Source organism: Desmodus rotundus, chromosome 12, assembly GCF_022682495.2.
Source record: "Desmodus rotundus isolate HL8 chromosome 12, HLdesRot8A.1, whole genome shotgun sequence".
Taxonomy (NCBI): Eukaryota; Metazoa; Chordata; class Mammalia; order Chiroptera; family Phyllostomidae; genus Desmodus; species Desmodus rotundus.
Window position 1 is genome coordinate 50,190,058 of NC_071398.1, and position 19,955 is coordinate 50,210,012.

At 41.7% G+C, this 19,955-nt stretch overlaps 1 protein-coding gene across 3 annotated transcripts; it reads right to left on the minus strand.

Annotated features, from left to right (window-relative positions):
* Window positions 1–6,988: 6,988 nt before the first annotated feature.
* Window positions 6,989–19,200, minus strand: ZNF583 (zinc finger protein 583). Of its 3 annotated transcripts, none has more exons than XM_045203837.3 (5): window positions 18,941–19,181; window positions 17,316–17,416; window positions 11,686–11,812; window positions 11,308–11,403; window positions 6,989–8,624 (listed from the first exon to the last, which is right to left on the minus strand). In XM_045203837.3, the coding sequence occupies exons 2-5, from the start codon at window positions 17,322–17,324 to the stop codon at window positions 7,147–7,149; spliced, it is 1,710 nt and encodes a 569-aa protein (XP_045059772.2). In that variant the 5' UTR covers window positions 17,325–17,416; window positions 18,941–19,181; the 3' UTR covers window positions 6,989–7,146. The 3 variants fall into 3 exon arrangements, with proteins under 3 accessions (XP_045059772.2, XP_024425797.2, XP_045059771.2); XM_024570029.3 differs by having other exon boundaries at window positions 18,827–18,963; XM_045203836.3 differs by lacking the exon at window positions 17,316–17,416 and having other exon boundaries at window positions 18,827–19,200.
* Between the last annotated feature and the right edge of the window lie 755 nt (window positions 19,201–19,955).

Sequence of the window (19,955 nt, forward strand, 5' to 3'; positions counted from 1 at the left end):
ATTAATTTCTTGTTCCGCTTATTTATGTATTCATTGTATGTGCCCTGGCCGGGGATCAAACCTGCACCTTTCGTGTATCAGGACAATGCTCTAACCAACTGAGCTACCTGGCCAGGGCTGCAAAAGCCATTCTTTAAAACACCCATATCTTGTTAAGGGAACTTTGTGTAATGTATGGCCACATGGGTTAGGTCTCTCTAACTTCAACCACAACTAAGGAAAACAACCAATTTGTGAAGTGTGATCATACATGCAGTATAAGGTACGACAATTAATTTTTTATTTAAACTTTTCACATTAAAAACTAAAAACAAAAAACTTTTCACATTAGTTCTATAAAATCATCATTAAAAAATCTCCAAGGTTGGTTTTTATTATATTTATTATTTCCATTCTTATGTTAATTTCTGGTGTTCACTGCTCTTTCTAATTTGTTAAGGTGGAAACTGAAGTAATGGACTTGAGAGCTTTCTTTTAAAACTTAGGCAGTTAGTGCTATTATATTTCCTTTTAAATACAGTGTCACATCTTTTGATATTCTATGTTCTAAATTTCATTCAATTCAAGTACTTTATATATTCCCTTTTTTTTGTTTCTCTTTTGACCCAGAGTTTACTAAAAATTGGGCTATTTAGGTCCAAATATTTGGGGATTCTCTAATTGTCTTTCTGTTACTGATTTCTAATTTAATGTGTTCTGGGCACAAAAACATTTTGTACGACTTGAACCTTTTTGAATTTATCGAGACAAGTTGTAAGGCCTGGAGTATGGTCTGTCTTGGTAAATGTGCTGGGCGCCTTTGAAAAGTATGTATGTATATTATATTCTGCTCTGGGGCGGAATCGTTTTAAAATATCAATTAGGTCAAGTTGGCTGATGGTCTTCCATATCCTCACTGATTTTCCACTTGTTCTTTTGGGGTATGCATTTCGAAGTCTCCTGCCATCGTGGATTTGTCTGTTTCTCCTTATAGTTCTATCAGTCCTTTCCTTGACTTCAGGTAATTTCCACACACGTGTTCTGTTCACTATTCCGATAAAAACCAGAGTTTACTCAGGTAAACATTTTGCAGATGTCTATGTTGTTTTCTCTCTAAGAGCATTCAGGCGCTTTCTCCTGTGAAGTGCAGCCACCTCAGTCTCCCGGAATCCCAGCTCCATCCCCTCCACTAGGAGAGACCGCGGCCTGGGAACTAACTCCCCCACAGCTCCTTGGGGAAGTCAGCACAGCACTCACCTCATTCATGTCCCATGTCCCAGGGATCTCTGGTCCGTTGCCAGATGTCCAGAGTCTCTTCAACACCAAGGTTTTATGTATTTTGTTCAGTTTTTTTTAACATTTTAATTGGAAGGCTAAACTATTCCCTCTAATTTCATTTTCACCAGAAGTGCAGATCTCAAATAAGCATTTAGTGAAGGCAGGGATCACTATGGGTCTAGAATCTCTTTTCTTTTCTTTTCTTTTTTTTTAAATTTTTATTTTTATTCAATTACAGTTGTATGCCTTTTCTCCCCATCCCTCCACCCCACCCCAGGTGAACCCATCTCCCTCCCCCACCTCTACCCTCCCCCTTGGTTTTGTCCATGTGTCCTTTATATAGGATCTATTTTCAAACAACAATGTTTCAATTAATGTTCTTGTACATATATTTTGTAAGGTTTTTTGTTTTGTTTTTAAAATTTTTATTTAAGAGAGGGGAAGGGAGGGAGAAAGAGGGAGAGAAACATCAATGTGCAAGAGATACATCGATTGGCTGCCTCTTGCACGCCCCCAACTGGGTACCTGGTCTGAAACCCAGGCATGTGCCCTGACTGGGAATCGAAACGGCAACTTTGCTTTGCAGGCAGGCACTCAATCCACTGAGCCACACCAACGAGGGCGTTTTTGTACGGTTTTACCAATGTTTTTGGAGGATGAATTACTGGATCAAAAGATAAGCATATTTTAATAGATATTGACAACTTGCCTTTGCTATTTAAACTAACATCTCTGTAGAATGAAGGATTCTTAGAGGAATTTGAGGCACCTTCACCCAGTGCTACACCTTGCCCACCAAATTGGGATATATTAGTAAGGTTTTTCAGAGTTTCTTCTTTTTCTCCATTGCGTCCCTCTTCTCAGAGGGCAGGGGGTGCCAAAGATCCTGGCATGTTCTTTTAGTGTGGCCCTAATTGTTTCCCTGTTACACTTTTTAAAATCCTCACCCAGAAGATATGTTTTATAGATTTTAGAGGAAGGGGCGGGGGACAGGGAGAGAGAATGAGAGAAACATCGAACTGTTGCCTCCCCTATGTGCCCTGACTGGGGATCAGACCTACAACCCAGGTATACACCTCATCTGGGAACTGAACCTGCAGCCTTTTGGTGTGTGGGATGATGCTCCAACCAACTGAATCACCAGGCCGGGACTATATTACACTTGAATAGTGTGTGATATGAGGTGGTATCACTTTCCTATTTTAATGATGCTGGCATATTTATTTTTTGTCCCTCCCCCCCATTTTAGAAGGAAGTTGGATAAGGCTGAGTCTACCAGTATTTCACAGGGCCCCCGCAGGGATAGAACTTTAATTTTTTGAATGAATAGAGTTCTTCCTGATTTAACTGTTTATCAACAGGCAGTCATCCAGAGTAGCAGGAAATTTTAGTCCAATGGTCCCCAAACATTACTGCATACTCAAATCACCTGGGGAATCTTATTTATGAAAATGCAGATTTCAAAATATCAGGTCAGGGTTAGAGCCCAGGATTCTGGAACTCTTAACAAATCCTCAAGTGGTGTTGACAATCAGAGCAGCAAGGATTTGGCCTTTACTTTGCAGTCCCTGCTCATCATCAGTCACACGATAAATCCCCTTTTCAGACCCCATGTTTCTTCTTGAGTCCTCTGGTCCTTGTCCTGCCACTGGGGCTGTAAACAGATAGGGAGGCTTGAAAAGCCAAACTTTTCACAGTAATTCTGTGGCTGAAATCAAGGTGTGTATTTGTTTTGGGTTTTTTGCCCAGATACACCACTGCTTTGGAGTAATTTTGTGCTCTCAAATGCAAGAGTAGCTTCCTCCCAGGATTCTCACCACATTAGCAACATTTCTTTGTGGATTTTGAGGCTCCAAATTGTATATCTCAACTTCATCCAAGATGGAGCTTCCACATCTGATTCTTTTTGCTTTTCCTTGGTTTCAGAAGAGGGGGGCAGATAGAGACACCTTGGTTCCACCACTTAAAATTCAGAAGTTAGTAAATACATTTAAAAGTTCCTCATTCATAGATTCGAATTTGCTTTCATGCGGATTCACCACTCTACTGCAGAGACCGGAAGGGATGGGGAAATGAAGTTTCCTTACTTGAAGCCAACTGTCTTTGTAGATCAGATCCGTCCTTCATGAAAGTCTCTTTCTGGTAGGTGTGTGTATTTGACACCTTTGGTGAGGGCAGCCACCTTTGGAAGGCTTTGACAGTAACTCCCTGACCCTGGCTGGGTGGCTCAGTTGGTTGGAGCATTGTCACATACACCAAAAGGTTGTGGGTTCAATCCCTGGTTGGAGTGCATATGGGAGGCAGCCAATTCATATTTCGCTCTCCCATTGGTGTTCCTTTCTTCCCAATCCCCCTTTCCTCTCTCTCTCAAATCAATAAACATATCCAAGGGTGAGGATTTTTTTTTTAAAGAATATGGTTGATTGTCCTAGGTAGATGGCAGGCAGTTCTTCAGATACTCTCACTAGAGATCTGTTTCCCCAAATGGAAAGGTTACTGGGATCTCTGTATGTTACCTGGAAGGGCTGGGGAGTCAGTGAGAGATTCTGCAAATTCCAAAAAAGTGTCAGCTTAGGCTGCTCTCACTATAGCTGCCCTAGTTCACTGTCAGTCCATTGCATTTTTTCATACTTTAACTTTTAAAATCCTCTTACATTCGTGTTTATAACATCAAATATTACTAACACTAAATTGTCTCTTGACAAGAATATCCAATGGCAGTCCCCTCCCCAGAAGAAACACTTACCGGTTGAATGTGTCTACTCAGAACTTTTTCTGAGCATTCATACTTATATAAATGTAACAAATATATTAAAAAAATAAAATACTCTCTGCATTCTGAAAAGTTTGCTTGTTTCAATCAACATCTTTTAGTTAAATCCACATCAATATTCAGTCCATTCTCTTAAACTGCTGCGTTTCCACTAATGCCTCTTCCAGCCTTTCATGTACTGACCCCGCTGCCTTCCGAAGGGGCTATAGTGAACACTGGTAAAACCACAATGCCTCCAACGTGGCCCTGATGAGAGTACTTTCCTCTCCACCACTGACAATTTTTAAGATTTTATTATTTAAATTTGTATCTCAGTACTAGCAAGGTTAAGCAGGAACTCATTTACCAGCCACCCATATTTCTTCTCGGATTTTCTCATCCTTATACCTTGTCCACTTTTATACTTGCTTAGTTGTCCTTTATTTGATATCTTACATCTCTCCCTTTGTATTAATCATCTCCCTTTCTGTTGCCTATCTTTTAACTTTGTTTAAAAGCATGCTAACTTTTGATATTAACCTCTTTAATCTTCTTTTATGGTTTTCATTTTGTCTATTTTAGAAAGATATGTCCAATGTCAAAGTCATAAATATACCTTGCTATATTTTCTTCTAACTTTTGCTAATTTGCTATGGGAAGTCATTTTTGTGGGTGAAGAGTCCCACTCAGTGTACTTATAGAAGAGAGGGTGAAGTAGGAAGCTGCTGGCAGGGGATACTAACAGAATTTTCACATAGAAAAGCACTCAACAGTCCTGTCATTGTTCCCACACAAGCCACGCAGAGCCTGAGCCTCTGGAGGGATCTTTGCAGATGGGTTCCCATTACTGGATCCCTTACCACGTGAGCATCTGGGTTAGCAGTTTCTTGTGCTACATCTCATGAATAAACACTCTTCTCCCTTTTGCCTTTTGCAAAATTTAACTGTTTCATCCACCGATGACCCTCTTTTCTGCTTTGTTTCATACCTTTTACATTGTTTTATCTGTTTACTGGGATATAAAGGGGAGATACACTTGTGTGATACTTAACTGCAAAGAAAATCTTGGTTTGTCCCATGAATAATATTGACAGCTGCCTTCCACAAAGGTTGTACAGTTCACACTTCCTCACCCAGCACACAGAAGTATCTCCTTTCATGTGCTTTTGCAATGCAAGCAGTTCATTGGCTTAACTTGTAGTTCTTCTGATCTCAGTGAGATTCAGTACTTACCATGTGTTCATCAGTCACCTGTTGCCTTTTTTCCTAATTTTATTGTTGTTCAAGTACAGTTCTCTGCCTTCTCCCCCCCCCCCCCCACCTGTTGCCTCTTCATGCCGTTTGCCCATGGGGAGAGGAGGTGTCATTTTCTAAGTGATCATAGGGGCACTTCTACATTAAGGATATGAATTTTGTGAGTTAATGATTTCCTCTAATTCTGATGTTTAAGCCTTTTGTTTATACTCTGACTATATAAACACTTTATTAAATAAAGTACTCACAGAATCAAACCTAGAATCTTGGTGTGTGTGGCTTCTGGATCCACGTCGTTTAGGAAGATTGTTCTCACTCCATAATTATAAAGTATGTAAGTGTCCTCTAATCCCTGTTTCACATTTGGATAAAATGATGGGGTTGCTTTGCACAGAACTAAGCCAATTTTACCCATACTGTTAAGCCACTGGCATGAAATACCACCTTTGTGATACACTTTCTTTGTATGTTTATCTGTATGAATGTGTATGTTCACACAATCTTTCAAGCCTTAAGAAACTCTTAGGATTTTGTTAGATATAAGGAATCTGTAGATTAATTTGGGGCCCACTAACATTTGTGTAATACTCAGTCTTCCCCCCACAGGATGTCTCTTCAAGTCTTATTCTATTTTCATCATTTTTTGTACCTGTACTCATGAGTTGGTTAATGCATTGATTGCATTCTCAGAGTCAGGAAGTAATATAAAGTGTAAAACGAGTCAGATGTAAGAGAACAGGGAATGGTTTGAACTGTGGTAACTGGAAAACACATGCCCACCTAAAGGGATTCATATTCCTTCTAAACTGATGCACCAAGTCAATCGTGTCTGTGGGCAGCAGTTTACCAGTATTGACCTATAGTTTCGGTTTCCTTTCCTGTCTGTCAGGAACTCTGTTTTAAATGGCAGATGTAATACAGTGCACTCACAGGGAATTAGGAGCAAGGGTCAAACTTAGACTTTATTTTTCAGTCTTCTTTGGTTATTGACCTTTTCAAGTTTCCTTTTTTTAAGCATCTATTTTGTCTTTTGTAAATGAAAAATACATCTCAGTAAATTCTACTTACCCCAAGTTGATTTTTAAAAGTTGGCTGACTTCTTAGAATGGTTGACTATGTAGTGAAGTTAGTCATATCCCTGTATGTTCAAGCTGAACTAGAAGTCCTGCGATACAGGATTCCCTGGTCCCCCACCTTTATGACCACTGTTCCTAATCAGAAATCTTTACAGGCTCTTGTGTCCTGAGCTGCGGCTTTTATTTCTCAGCTAATTGTTGTCAAAATGACTGTCTTCTTTGTATAACATGGTATCTTTTTATTTTACATGAATGTTTACTGAGTGAATGCTTTATGCCAGGCACTCTGCTGAGCAATTCACATGCATCATCTCACTTGATGCTCCCATTAACTTTCGAGGTAGTACCATTATTATTCCCATAACATAAATAAAACTGAAGCTTACGAAAGACAAAATGTGTCTCCAAAATTAGAGGGCAAAAATGGAAGAGCAAGGATTAGAACCAAGGTCTACTCGATGCTGGAATATGAGTTTATAATTCTGGACAAGTCTCCAAAGAATGAGGTGGATCTTGGCATGAGATGGGGCTTTGTAAGGTAGACTGGAACAAGGTATTGGAGGGAGATCTTTTAGGCTATGTTGAGGGGTATGTGCTTTAACCTTAAGAACTATGGGATACCACTGAGTGGTTTTAATGAGAGGAGTGATATGATCAAACTATTTTTAATACATTTGCCTGCAATGTGGACAACTGACTAAGTGGCAAATACAGGAAACCAGTTAGAAAGCTATTTCCATAGTCCATGTCAAGTAGATTATTGTGTACTGGACAAAGGTGATGGAGTGAAAATGATTAAAGGTGTATTTAAGAGATAAAAGCTACAGGTCTTGGCAACTGACTGGACATGGAGGGTGAGGAAGAGGAGAGACTCAAGAATGACTCCATAGTATGAATTCTTTCATGATGAGCCAAGTGTGCACGCTGCCTGAAAGACTTCCTGCAGTCCTTGCATTCATAGGGCCTCTCTCCAGTGTGAATTCTCTGATGCAGAGTGAGAGAGCCACTGTAGCTGAAGGCTTTCCCACACACATTACATTCATAAGGCTTCTCTCCTGTGTGAATTCGCTGATGCTGAGCAAGGCCTGCATTCTGACTGAACGTTTTCCTACATTCCTTACACATGTAAGGTTTTTCTCCAGTGTGACTTCGCTGATGTTGTGCCAGCGACGAACTATTGCTAAAGGCTTTCCCACATTCAATACATTCATAGGGCTTCTCTCCAGTATGGACCCTCTGATGCTGATCGAGGTATGCAATCTGGCTGAAGGCTTTCCTACACACTTTACACTCATATGGTTTCTCTCCAGTGTGAACTCTCTGGTGTTGAGCTAAGTGTGCATACTGACTGAAGGTCTTCCTGCATTCCTTACATTCATAAGGTCTCTCTCCGGTGTGAATTCTCTGGTGTACGATTAGGTAACCACGATGGCTGAAGGCTTTCCCACACACGTTACATACATAAGGTTTCTCTCCGGTATGAATTCGCTGGTGCTGAGCAAGAAATGAGCCATTACTAAAGGCCTTGCCACACTCGATACATTCAAACGGTCTCTCTCCAGTGTGGATCCTTTGATGCTGAGTCAGATGGGCAATCTGGCTGAAGGCTTTTTTACACTCATTACACTGATAGGGTTTCTCTCCAGTGTGAACTCTCTGGTGCTGAGCAAGGTGTGCATTCTGGCTGAAGGCCTTCCTACATTCCTTACATTCATAGGGTTTCTCCCCAGTGTGTATTCTCTTATGTTGAGCCAGGTTTGCACTCTGGCTGAAGGTTTTCCCACATTCAACACAGGCGTAGGGTTTCTCCCCAGTATGAATTCTCTGATGAAGAGTAAGGGATGAACTCTGGTTGAAGACTTTCTCACACTCATTACATTTCAAAAGTTTCTTTCCTACGTAGACTTTCTTACGTTTCACTTCAACAGATTTTTTTCGGTAACTTCTCTTATGTGGCTCATGTTTACGTACTCTTTCTTTGGTGGGAAAACCCTGTTTTATAGCAAATACTGCATCCTGGTGGAAAGTTTGCCAAGATTTAGTGTATGCATTACTTTGATCTTCAGTGAGGATTTCTTTATGAGTGATGATCAGTTGACTAGGATGGACCTCCTTACTGCCCAACTTGTTCTTAAACCAGTGCCCGCTTTTATAGTCTTCTCTCAAACGAGAGCAGTCAGGGTTATAACTAAGATGGCTTCTTCCCATTCTCATCACTTTGGATGATTCTTCATAAATAACTTTCTTTGATGAAAATTCACTGTTTTTAAATGCATACTCCCAATCTAAAAGACAGTAAGAAAAAAAATCTTTTGTGTTTATGCAGTAGCAGAGAAGAACTTTTAAAACAGTGAATAAAATACATAAGTTTGAAGAGTTAACAGCTGTTAAATGCAGTCTAAAAAGTATAACATACAAAGAACAAGACCTTAAGAAAGTTGATTAAGGACATAAATTAAGCATACATAACCAATAAGGTAACTATCAGAAAAATTGAAAATTGAAGAGGTTATTTAAAATAACAATCATCATTTTATATCTATGTTAATGTAACAGTCTCCAAGCACCCTTCCTCTCTTACCTCAGTTTATCCTGCATTCAAGGTATGTTCATTATCTTTAGAAAAACCCACTTCATATTACCAGTGTGGCTAAAAAACATCCTTAAGATCCCCAGACTCAAAGACACATCAGGTACTATTAGTTACCTTAGGCTCTACATGAAACTCTATGGTTAAACTTTTGCAGTCTGAGAAAGGTCTTCCTGAATATCATTTTCTGTGAGATATATTCCCACCAAATGTAAAATTGCAGTTAATCCCTGAAGCTGAGATGCCCTCATATATAAAAGTAATTTCATATTAAATTACTTGATTTTATTAACCTGCCACAGGCCTTCATTTGCCTTCCCCTTTCCATTCCCAAATCAAATCACCTATTTGTCCCTCAAGATTTCCCAATGGCTTCCCACCACTTTCAAAATAAACCCAAAATTCATATCATGGTTCACAAAACCAATGTTGCACATGAACATACATGGAAAACCTTTAATAACATTATAGCAAATCAAACCCAGAAAATACGAAAGCACAATCATGACCAAGGATAGTTATCCCAGGAATGCAAGGTTGGTTTAATATGTGAAAACCAATCAATGATCACTATATCAACATACTGAAGATGAAAACCGTATATCATTTTAATAGATATAGAAAGAGTATTTTACTAAGTTTATTAATAAAAATTCTCAGCAAGCCAGGACTAGAAAGGAACTTTCTAAAACTAAGGAAGGAGATCTAAGCAAACTAATATCAACTTAATGGTGAAAGATTAAATACATTTTCCTTTAGGACTGAGAACAATACAAGTGTATCTGCTCTTAGCAATGGCATCCAACATTGTACAGGAGGCCCTATCTATTGTAATAAATCAAGAAAAATGAGGCATAAGAATCACGAAGAAATAACAGTGTATTTGCAGATAGCATGATTGTCTTTGCAGAAAACACTCAGGAACCTACAAAACTACTACTAGAATAACTACTGGATGAATCTAGCAAGGTTATATAAAATATAAAGTTAATATAAACATCACTTTACACTCTTGCATATTAGCAGCAAACAACAGGAAGAAGGAGCTTTTAAGAATTCTAGGTATAATAGCACAAAAAAATAATAGGCACAGATAAAAACTTTTTTTAGATATCTAAGACCACTACGTTGGATACTACAGAATATTGCTGAGAGAAAGAAGACTAATCAATGGCTAAATAAACCATACTCATGAGTCAGAAAACTCAATGATGTTAGGATGTCAATTCTCCCCCAATCTGATGTATAGCTTCATTATAATTCAAATCAAAATTTTGGGGTAGAAATTCTCAATTTCATTCTAAAATGTATATGGAAATGCAGAGATCTAAAATAGCCAAAGTGATTTTACAAACTGAAGTATCTGATATCAAAATTTACTAGAAAGCTACAGCTATCAGGAGAGTGTGGTACTGGTCAAAGGCCAGACATCTAGATCAGGGGGACAGAATGGAGTTCAGGACCAGACCCATGCATTTATGGTCAACTGATTTTCAACAAAGGTTCCAACAAGGCAATATAACAGGGAAAGGAAAGTCTTTACAATAAATAGTACTGTAGCAACCGAATATCCAAAGGGGGAAAAAGTGAACTTCAATCTTTATTTTAACAAGACACAAAAGTAGCTCAATGGGTCATATGCCCAAATGTCAAATCCCAGGAAAAACATGGAAGAAAATGTTGATGACCTGGGAATAGCAAGAATTTCTTAGATATGGCACAAAAGCACCAACCAAGACAAATTAATAAACTGGAATTTTTAAAAATTGAAAACTTTGGATGCTCAAAAGACAGCAGTAGAAAAATAAAAACACAAACCACAATTGGCATACGTATAAATGACAAAGGACTCGTACTAAGACTATCTAAAGAAAGAACTCTTACAACTCAAGAAACAACCCACTAAAACATGGGCCAAAACTTGAACAAACACTTCACAAAATATATAGAATGGCCAATAAGTTCATGAAAAGATGCTCAACATTATTAGTAAAAGAATAATGAATAAGTAAATGAAATAATTTCCTTTAATCTGTAAGAAATGAGTAACTAAAAAGGAAAAGCAGAGGCATTGCTATGTCTGGATTTTTTAAATGTGATGGAGCGACTTATGCAAAACTAAAAGGCAAGGACAAGGAGACCCTGTGACCTTTGGACCCAGAGGACAGGACAGGTTATCAGAGAAGACAGTAAGGTGTGAGAGAATATATACAAGGAGAGTAAGTTGGGGAGCTCAAGCTACAGACACCTCAATGTCTGTCCCAGGCCTGAAGCATTTAGAAAAGCTACCCAGAAGGTATCTGCTACACAATGGAACCTTCAGAATGGCGGAGCTTGTTTTCCTGCAGTGGCCTCACCTCCCGAGTCCTCTCACTCACCAGAGTACATGCCTCCTGTGCCCACCTCCTTCACCATCCAGGGCTCTTTTCCTTGCTCCAACAGTGAGATCACCTCTGGCTTAGAAACTGAGACTCCTGCTTGGAAGAAACAAAGAGGGCATTAGCCAGGCCCTTAATCAGATCAAGTTCCTTGGTCATCAGGAGGTGAGGGCATTATAGAGGAAGTTAAGGAAGAAGTGTTCTGAAGAATGTGGAACAGGAAGTTGCAGAAATAGTCTAATGTAGCTGCCAGTTCTACAAAACTCAGCCTACTTGCAGGAGCAACGGAAGAAATTCAGTGAATTCTATCAGAGGCTTCTCAAACATGAGGCTGGAGATCAGCCCTACGTGCAGATTCTGAATTATGGGAGACCTTACCCAGTGACACCAGGTTCCTGTAGTTCTCCAACATCACCTTCCTGTACAAATTCCTCTGAGCAAGATTCAGCCATTCCCACTCCTCTTGAGAGAAATCTATAGCCACATCCCCAAATGTCACCAAATCCTGAAATGACATAAACATACTCCTGTCCAACTAGTGTTCTTACCCTCATATATGCATAGTTTGAAGAGCTAAATCATCTATCTTTCAGAAAGAAATATTACACATGGTGCAATTTTCTAGCAGTGAATCTTGTGTTCTGAGCAACACATGTCAAGTAATTGCTGCATGACTTCTCTGTGCTTAATTTTGATATTGCCGTGGTAAGTATACAATTTCATAGACCCTACTGATGGAGAAAAAATTTGTAAGACACACAAAAAGGGAAGTAACAGCATTAACAATCAAGAGGAAAATAATACGTTATTCATACTAAATGCTAGAGCATTTCTCAATGTGGAAAATAAGGCTGGACTAGGACAGTAAAGAAAGGCTTCAAGGATGACACAGGAGTGTGAGTTAAGCCTTCCAAAATGTATGTGGTCCAAACCAGCATTTTCCCAAACTCTACAGTGGAAAGTCCCAGATATAACAATAGGATGTGTGTACACACACACACCACCCTATGCTACCGATGCTTATAATATGTAATAAGAGAGTAAACAAGTCTTGTGGTGATTTTTCAAAACTATAATTTAAACAAATGTAAGCCATCACAGAGAACAAGCGGGGACAACAGAAGATTGTCTAACAGCTCTTGAGAACCCACTGAGTTTCAGTGACAGTTGGTAACCTATCATGCTACCTGAGAGACAAAACAATGGTCATTTTAAGCACTGTTAATTAACAAATAGTGAACATTTCCAATGTGATTATGAAGTGCATCAAAAAAAACCTACCACCCTCACTGGAGGGACAACACCCAACTTCTCCTGTCTAATGAGCGAGAGTTGTTGCTGTGTGCTGAACTACGGACCTTACTTATAGTGTGGGGCAAGACCTATCTGGTCCCTCAAAACTCAAAATGGGTCGTCTTCCTAATGAGCTCCAACTGCTCCAGACCTACCAGGGCTTGCTGGCTGGTTCCGTTCATGGTTCTTAGGTCTGACGTGTCACAGAGCAATGCCCACTCTTAGCTGGGCCGACAGACAAATGGCACTCAACGGGACATACCTGGACAGCTGAACCGACTGGTCAAACCCTGAATGACCACCTCACAGGCTGGTGAACAGCCGCTGCACTGAGTCCGGCTGGCAGCCATGCCTGATCTCCCCTCAGTCCAGCAGCAGAGGGACGGGCCCGGCACAGCATGGCCTCTGGGACCCCAGCTGGAGTAAGTTCTGGTGTGTTCCCCAGCCTCTGGTTGTCAAATACAAACATCACTCCTATTCTTCCCGTGACTCTGTAGAGGAATGCTCCCACTGAAGATATATTTAGGCACATTAGCAATTTCACACAAAAACATTTTTAATGGAAAAATGAGTGAATAATATGAATCACTAATGCCTGAGCAATGGACAAAAATGTTAAGTAGCCTATAAGGGAAGCAAAACTATGACTCTCATCAACATCAGTGACACGCATCAGCTTCCATCACTAAAACACATCATAATCCAGGGGAATCTGCGAGGTGAGTAAAGGCTTCAAGGAGGGAAGGGAACTGGGTCTGAAAAGATGAACCTTGTGCTAGGCAGGGTGGGGCACTGCCGACCATCAGCTATTAAAACTCAGACTTTCAATACAAACCCTTTAAAATTTTGCGCAAGAAAAGTGTTCCTCACACATCATTGCTTCTGTAGATAGAGGTGAGGTAGGTTTTGCTAGATAAAGTTCTTAAAGACATTGTTTTAGCTGCCCATACAAACTAATGGATTCTAGGTTTCAACTGTCTTATTGACGTTTTTATCTTGGCCAATGAGACTTGACTACCTTTCAAATACTTTTACATATATTTTGGTTAGAGAAAATAGAATTTTCATACAATTTTGTCACTATTAAGGAAACATAGAAAATGATATTCAGTATTTCTACCTTCAGTGAATTCTTTCCCTTTTTAAGTAAAAGAATTGTAAATCTTCCACCCTCCACGTCACCCTACCTTCTAGAAGCAATCAAAATTTACAGTTAGTATGTATTTGTTTAAATGTCTCCTTACGCAGACATATCCATGATTATCTATACATATTCATTTACTTATAAGTTTTGTTGGGTGGATAATATTACATGGTATAAACATGCCATGTAATATTGATGCCATGTAAACCCTTGATTACTTTCAAGTTATATGAATCTTAATTTTTCACTCCCATTCTGCAATGTCTCTATTTCCTTAAAATAAATCTCTAGATGTTTTTCTCTCCCTTGAGACTAGGATTTCCCAGAATTATTTAACCTCAAAAACATTTTAAATTACATTGTTTTGACCCAACAATTGAGGCCAGGAGTCAATTATTGACCTGGACTCAAAGAAATGCTAGTAGGGGGGTTTCAGGTAGAAGAAAAATGGGAGGAAATGGAAGCACAGAAACAGAAAGAAATTAAGAGCCCCAAACAGTACCTATAGTACGTATGTAACATCTACTATTACTATGTTTTCTTGGAGTTAAACCACTATAGGGGTCTTATCTTGTTCAGGAAGTGGTAAAAGTGCTAATTATACAAAGAAGATTACAGGGGGCAGAAAGAGGATTATTACCTAGTGAATAATGGATACATATTATCCTAGAGTGGCCTTTAAAAGAATAATATACAGTTAACAAAATAACATGGGGAAAACACCTGATTTATCCAAAAAAAAGGAGAAAAAAAGGAAAAGAACAGGTGGGATAGGTAGAAAACAAACTGCAGTATAGTAGTCTTAAACACAAATACATCACTAATTACGTTAAATGAAAATGTACTAAATATTAACTTAAAAACCAAGATTATCAGTCTGGATTCTCAAAAGCGACGTTTTGCAGGGAGACACAGGGACTGTGAGAGGCACACAGGGCCACCCAAGAGCCCAGCTGTGAGCACGGGGTGGGAAGAACACCAGACGTCAGAATGCTGCTTACACAGGCATACTTTACAAGCAAGCTTCAGAGGCAGCGGTTCTCAAAAAGTGCACATTAACATCATCCTGGGACTCAATGAAAATGTGGGTTTCCTGGGCCCCAATACCAGAGACTGTGACACAGGAGGTCCGGGGTAGGATCGCAGACACTGCATTGGGGTGATGGGCTCTGTCTGTTCTACACATCATACCCTCGTGTTCTTCCGTTACCAATGCGGGCAGCAGAGGAGAGGTAGCTGGCTCTAGCCTCCGCGGGACTCATGCCTTTGTTCATTCACAGGTGAATTTGGCAAACACAGGGTGGGGCAAAAGTAGGCTTATGGTTGTGAGTGTGCAAAACAGTTTATTCTTGTGTTGTTATTAATTATTACTTTCCATACAACTGTAAACCCACTTTTGCCCCACCCTGTACTACCTACACAGTTATAAGAGTTGGGAATACAAAGGTGGACAAAACATAGTCCCTCCCCTTACGGAGTTGATATTTGAACAGAGGAGAAAGACATTAAATAAAAGGTCACACAATGCCAGTAGCGTTAACTGCTCTGACAAAAAATAAGAGAAGGTTACGCAGAGTGACAGGGGTATTTATTTTCGATAAGATAATCAAGATAAACCTAAATAAAGAGGTGATGTCTGAACAAGAATCTAAAGAAAGTAGGAGAGCAGGCCACACCAGCATCTGTTCGGAGACAGGAAAGAGCTGGAACGTCTGAGGAACAGCAAGTTGACCAGCATGAATGGAGCAGGGAGATGTCAACACTTGCAGAAAACGAGGTCTGGGGTACCCTGGGGCTGGACCACATAGGGCCATAGAGGCTGTGATAAGGGCACTGGGCTTCATTTCAAGTAAAATGGAAACCAGTGAAGGCTCTGGGCAAAGGAACGAAATGACGAGCTCCATCAGTGGGTACACCACTCCACAGCATCCTTCCTCCTTTCCTACCACCCTCTGCAAACCCTCGCTCACCACCACCGATGTTCCTGACCCTCACTACATACTATAGCTTCCTATAACCACACAGTCACCAATTAGTGACAGAAATATGTTCCCTTCCTCCCTTGGACAAGTTCACCCCAATTTTCCTGGCTTTATCATTTGATAAGCCAATATCTGTGCTATCCATTACACCAGCTACTAACCACATGTAGCCAGTTAAATTTAAATGAGTTAACATTAACAGTTCAGCCCCTTGGTCACACAAAGTGCTCCATAGCCACGTGCGGCACATGTCTATCATCAGTCGTCACAAGAAGGTCCACTGGCCAGTGCTGATTTCTGCTCTGATTCATCTTCCTCTTTACAACCATCCTCTCTATTTTCATCTAGCAGTTCATGTGGTTTTATTTTTTAGATTGAACTTACACAATATACGAAAGGACTTTTTTTCTAAATAACCCATCCCATCTCCACTGATTTAACATCATTCATTATAGTATAATATACAAACTAATAGACACTAAGTTCCACATAGACAAAGACAGAGTCTGTTTTTATTTACCACAGTACTGACAGCACTTGGTACAGTAATTCTTTAATAATTATATGTTTAGTGAATGAATTGGTATTTTCCATTTTTTTTAAAGATTTTATTTGTTTTTTAGAGAGGAGAAGGGAGGGAGAAAAACAGGGAGAGAAACATCAATGTGTGGTTGCCTCTTGTGCGCCCCTCACCGGGGACCTGGCCCGCAACCCAGGCATGTGCCCCAGATGGGGAATTGAACCAGTGACACTTTGATTCACAGGCTGGCGCTCAGCCACTGAGCCCCACCAGCCAGGACAGTATTTTCCATTCTTATTTATATTTGCATTTGTTTCTAGACATGCCGATCTGGTCATTGTTCCTTCTGGCTGCCATTCCAAACTATTTACTGTTAAAGATGTATATAGCCATTTTTAAATGTGGATTAAAGTACTCCCTATTATTATTCCTTTACTAAACATTTCCTGCTATTTTTCCATATTCCACTAATCTTAACTGGGCGACTAGAATATACTACCTGCTGCCTACTAGTCAGGATGTCCCTAAGACAGGACCTCATTACTTCCATGTAATCCTACTCCTCAAAGCCCACAGCATGCCTGAAAAAATCCCCGCGCTAGCTGACCCATGTTTTACTACTCAAGACCAAACACATCCAGTTCCTCAAAATCACCTGAGCAAGAGACCTTGCCGAGTACTGTGACTAAGACTACCCAGCAGCCCTCATCTTGCCTTCCTCTCAAACCCGGGCCTGTGGAAAAGCTCCAAGCTGTTGGTTACATCTGAATGAACACCTTGACCTCAGTGAATTAAGTCCCTAGATGAAGGAGTATTCTTTCCCCTCTCCAGAGCTCCTAACCCAAGGAGGTGCTAAACTATTTCTTGAATGAAAATGAAAATGCTAAGAGAGAGAGGAAGCTCACAGGGCTCTTAGGGACCTCCTTTTACTGGACTGAAGAGCATGAGGATCAAGTCACTAATGAATGCAACTTTGTGAGGCTGGGGAGTTTCAGAAGAAAACCAAAATGTTCACGTAAAACCTGAAAAATGAGGCATTTCAGGGAAGGGAAAAGAAATGCTTCCTTACCTTGGACATGGCTTTAAGAACTTAAGAATTTATGACAGGTTCTCTGTCTTCTTCCTTCAGGCTCCTCCCTGGCAGGAGGACAGAGTCTGGAGAAGACAGAGCTGAGGGGGAGAAAGAAACCCTGCATCACCAGCCTAGAAACCTCCCTGTCCTCCCACCACAGACGCCGAGGTATCCCTGAATCTGCCACTCCTGTCTAAGCGTGCAGTTCTTTTTCCCACGTGCTTTAGAGCTCAAGAACGCAATATAAACGTTCTCTGCATACGTCAGCTCCTCTTTTATAATCACAAACCATAACAGTATCGATGGTTCAGAATGGCACTGCCAAGTAACGAACACCACCCCCCAACCTTCACGCATGACATTAATCAAGGCTTCAGGGTAATAAGCAGTTGAGCCCAACAGGAATCCAGGTCCAACTTTTTAATGTTTCCACCGGATGCCGATGTTGAAAGGAAAAATGTCTACAAAGATGAGAGAGATGCTACAGAGTGACTGCCTCTGAGAAAGCATCTTCACACAGAGCAAACCTCAGAGGGGTCGAGTGATCTGGAGGACACTGGACCAGAGTCAGGTCACAGAGCTTCCGGTCCTGGCTTAGGACTAACTGCACCTGAAAACCAATCTCTACTTTTCTGACCAATTCCTCATGAGAGACGGGGGTCAGAGACTACACAGGAACAGTCACTGAAACCCCTTAATCAAGAGTTAGTTCCCACTAACCTGCAGCCTACTTAGTGTAAAAATCACTAAGTTTGGGGATCATAATGCCTCGAACATCCGATCCACCACCACTCACTAGCTCCGCAACCTCCCTGGGGTTTCCAAACACTCCAAACCTGTTTTCTTATCGTCAGAAAAATGGGATCTCCAACCTATCAGCTGTCAGCACGACCTGGAGACGATCTACATAAAGGACTGAGCACAGTGCCTGGACATCCTTTGTGATGTCAGTCATCACGCCATTTATCTTCAGGAACAGCACACAGTGCGTCCCCCCCTTCCTGTTCCGGCAGCCTGGGCTTCTGCTGTCGAAGCTTAAGGCTGGGGCTGCTTCGTGTCTCCTCCTCTCCCTCTCTGTCTTCTCTGTTGTTTGTGCATCTCTGCCCCTTCATCTCAACGCTGATCCCAACCCTGGGGCATCGGCGTCCCCACACCGCACACCACAGGCCTTTTGCTGGCAGCTGCCCTGCAGCCCTCAAGAGACGGCTCCACAAGGACACTCTGGTCCACTGTCACACTGACATACAGTGTCACACTGTCACAGTCCGAAGGACACACTCTTACGATGTCTCACGTGACCATACACTCAGCCGCACAGTTGCCCACTCATTGTCACAGGCAGGGTCGCATACGGTCTCTCACAAACAGTGAAAAGGCCTCACGCTGTCGCAGACACACACACACGGTGACGCTGTCTTACACAGGATCGCCCCCCCGCCCCAGTCCCACTTTTTTCCCACGCGTGGTGACAGGCCCCTTCACGCGCCCGCCCGCCCGGGACTCCTCACCGCCTCCTGCCAGTGGGTCGGCACCTCCCTCCGCGCTGCGGGCAGAGGCCGGAGGCCCAGCATCCCCGCGAGCCAGGGAAGGAAAGCGATCCCGGGGTAGACCAGCAGACTCACAAAGGGGCCGCTGCGCTCCGGCGGGCAGCCAGCGCCGGCCGCAGTGGCCGCTGGGAAATGGAGTCCAGGTTGGGATACGGCGCAGAGCATTCTGGGACTGCTCGCCTGGGGCGAGGAGATGGTCCGGCCCCCTTCTTTTTCCAGAGTTTTCTGCTGTGCTCCTCCACCCCCAGGATCTACCCCGCGACCCAGCCTGCTCAGGCCCAGGACGGACGCACCGCCTCCCCACGGAGGCCCGCCCAGGCCTAGGCGGGCCGGCTGGGACTGCGCAGGTGCAGCTTGCTCGGGTCCCGAAGGTGTCGGGGCGCAGTGCACGCGCGCGCCGCAAATGGGGCTGTGATGCGCAAGTTCAGTGCGCGAGCCTGAGAGAAAAGGGTCCGCGGAGGGTGTGTGAGCGTTTAAGACCTCAGGTTGTCCTGGGTTTCTTTCTTTACTTTTTCTGTTTCTTCTTTACCCTCCCTGTCTTCGTAGTCATTTACTGAGCGCCTCTTTGCCTGGCACTGTCGTAGGCGCTAAAGACGCAACTGTGAGCACGCAAAAATACCCCAATTCTAATGCGGGAGAAGTTAGAAAAGAAAAAAGGTTACTGATGTCTATTCGGAAGTGATACGTGTTACAAGGAAAAACATAGCGGAGTTTAGGGCCCATTCTTTTAGTTCATCATTCTTTCAGTAATATCCTCTTATTCCTAATGAACCTATGTCTTTGAAAATATTTTATAAACTCTTATCTCTAGTTCAATCTCCCATTCATGTCTCAGCTTTTCTGAAATTGGGTTGTACACTTAAGTGCTTCAAGATAACTTGTCCCACCAAAGTCATCAATGACAAAAAGCATTACATGATCTGGGAATATTTTAAAAGATTTTTATTGATTGATTTTTTTTAGAGGGAAGGGAAAGAGAGGGGGAGAAATATCCACGTGTGGTTGCCTCTCACGCGCCCCCTAGTGGGGACCTGGCCTGCAGCCCAGGCATGTGCCCTGTCTGGGAATCAAACCAGCCACCCTGTGCTTC

Coding starts and splice junctions, on each gene's coding strand:
- ZNF583 (XM_045203836.3), bottom strand. CDS start 19,030: ATGCTCTGCGCCGTATCCCAACCTGGACTCCATTTCCCAGCGGCCACT. Junction 11,813..18,826: donor CGACCCACTGGCAGGAGGCG/GTGAGGAGTCCC, acceptor ATGTCATTTCAG/GATTTGGTGACATTTGGGGA. Junction 11,404..11,685: donor CAGGAACCTGGTGTCACTGG/GTAAGGTCTCCC, acceptor TCTTCCAAGCAG/GAGTCTCAGTTTCTAAGCCA.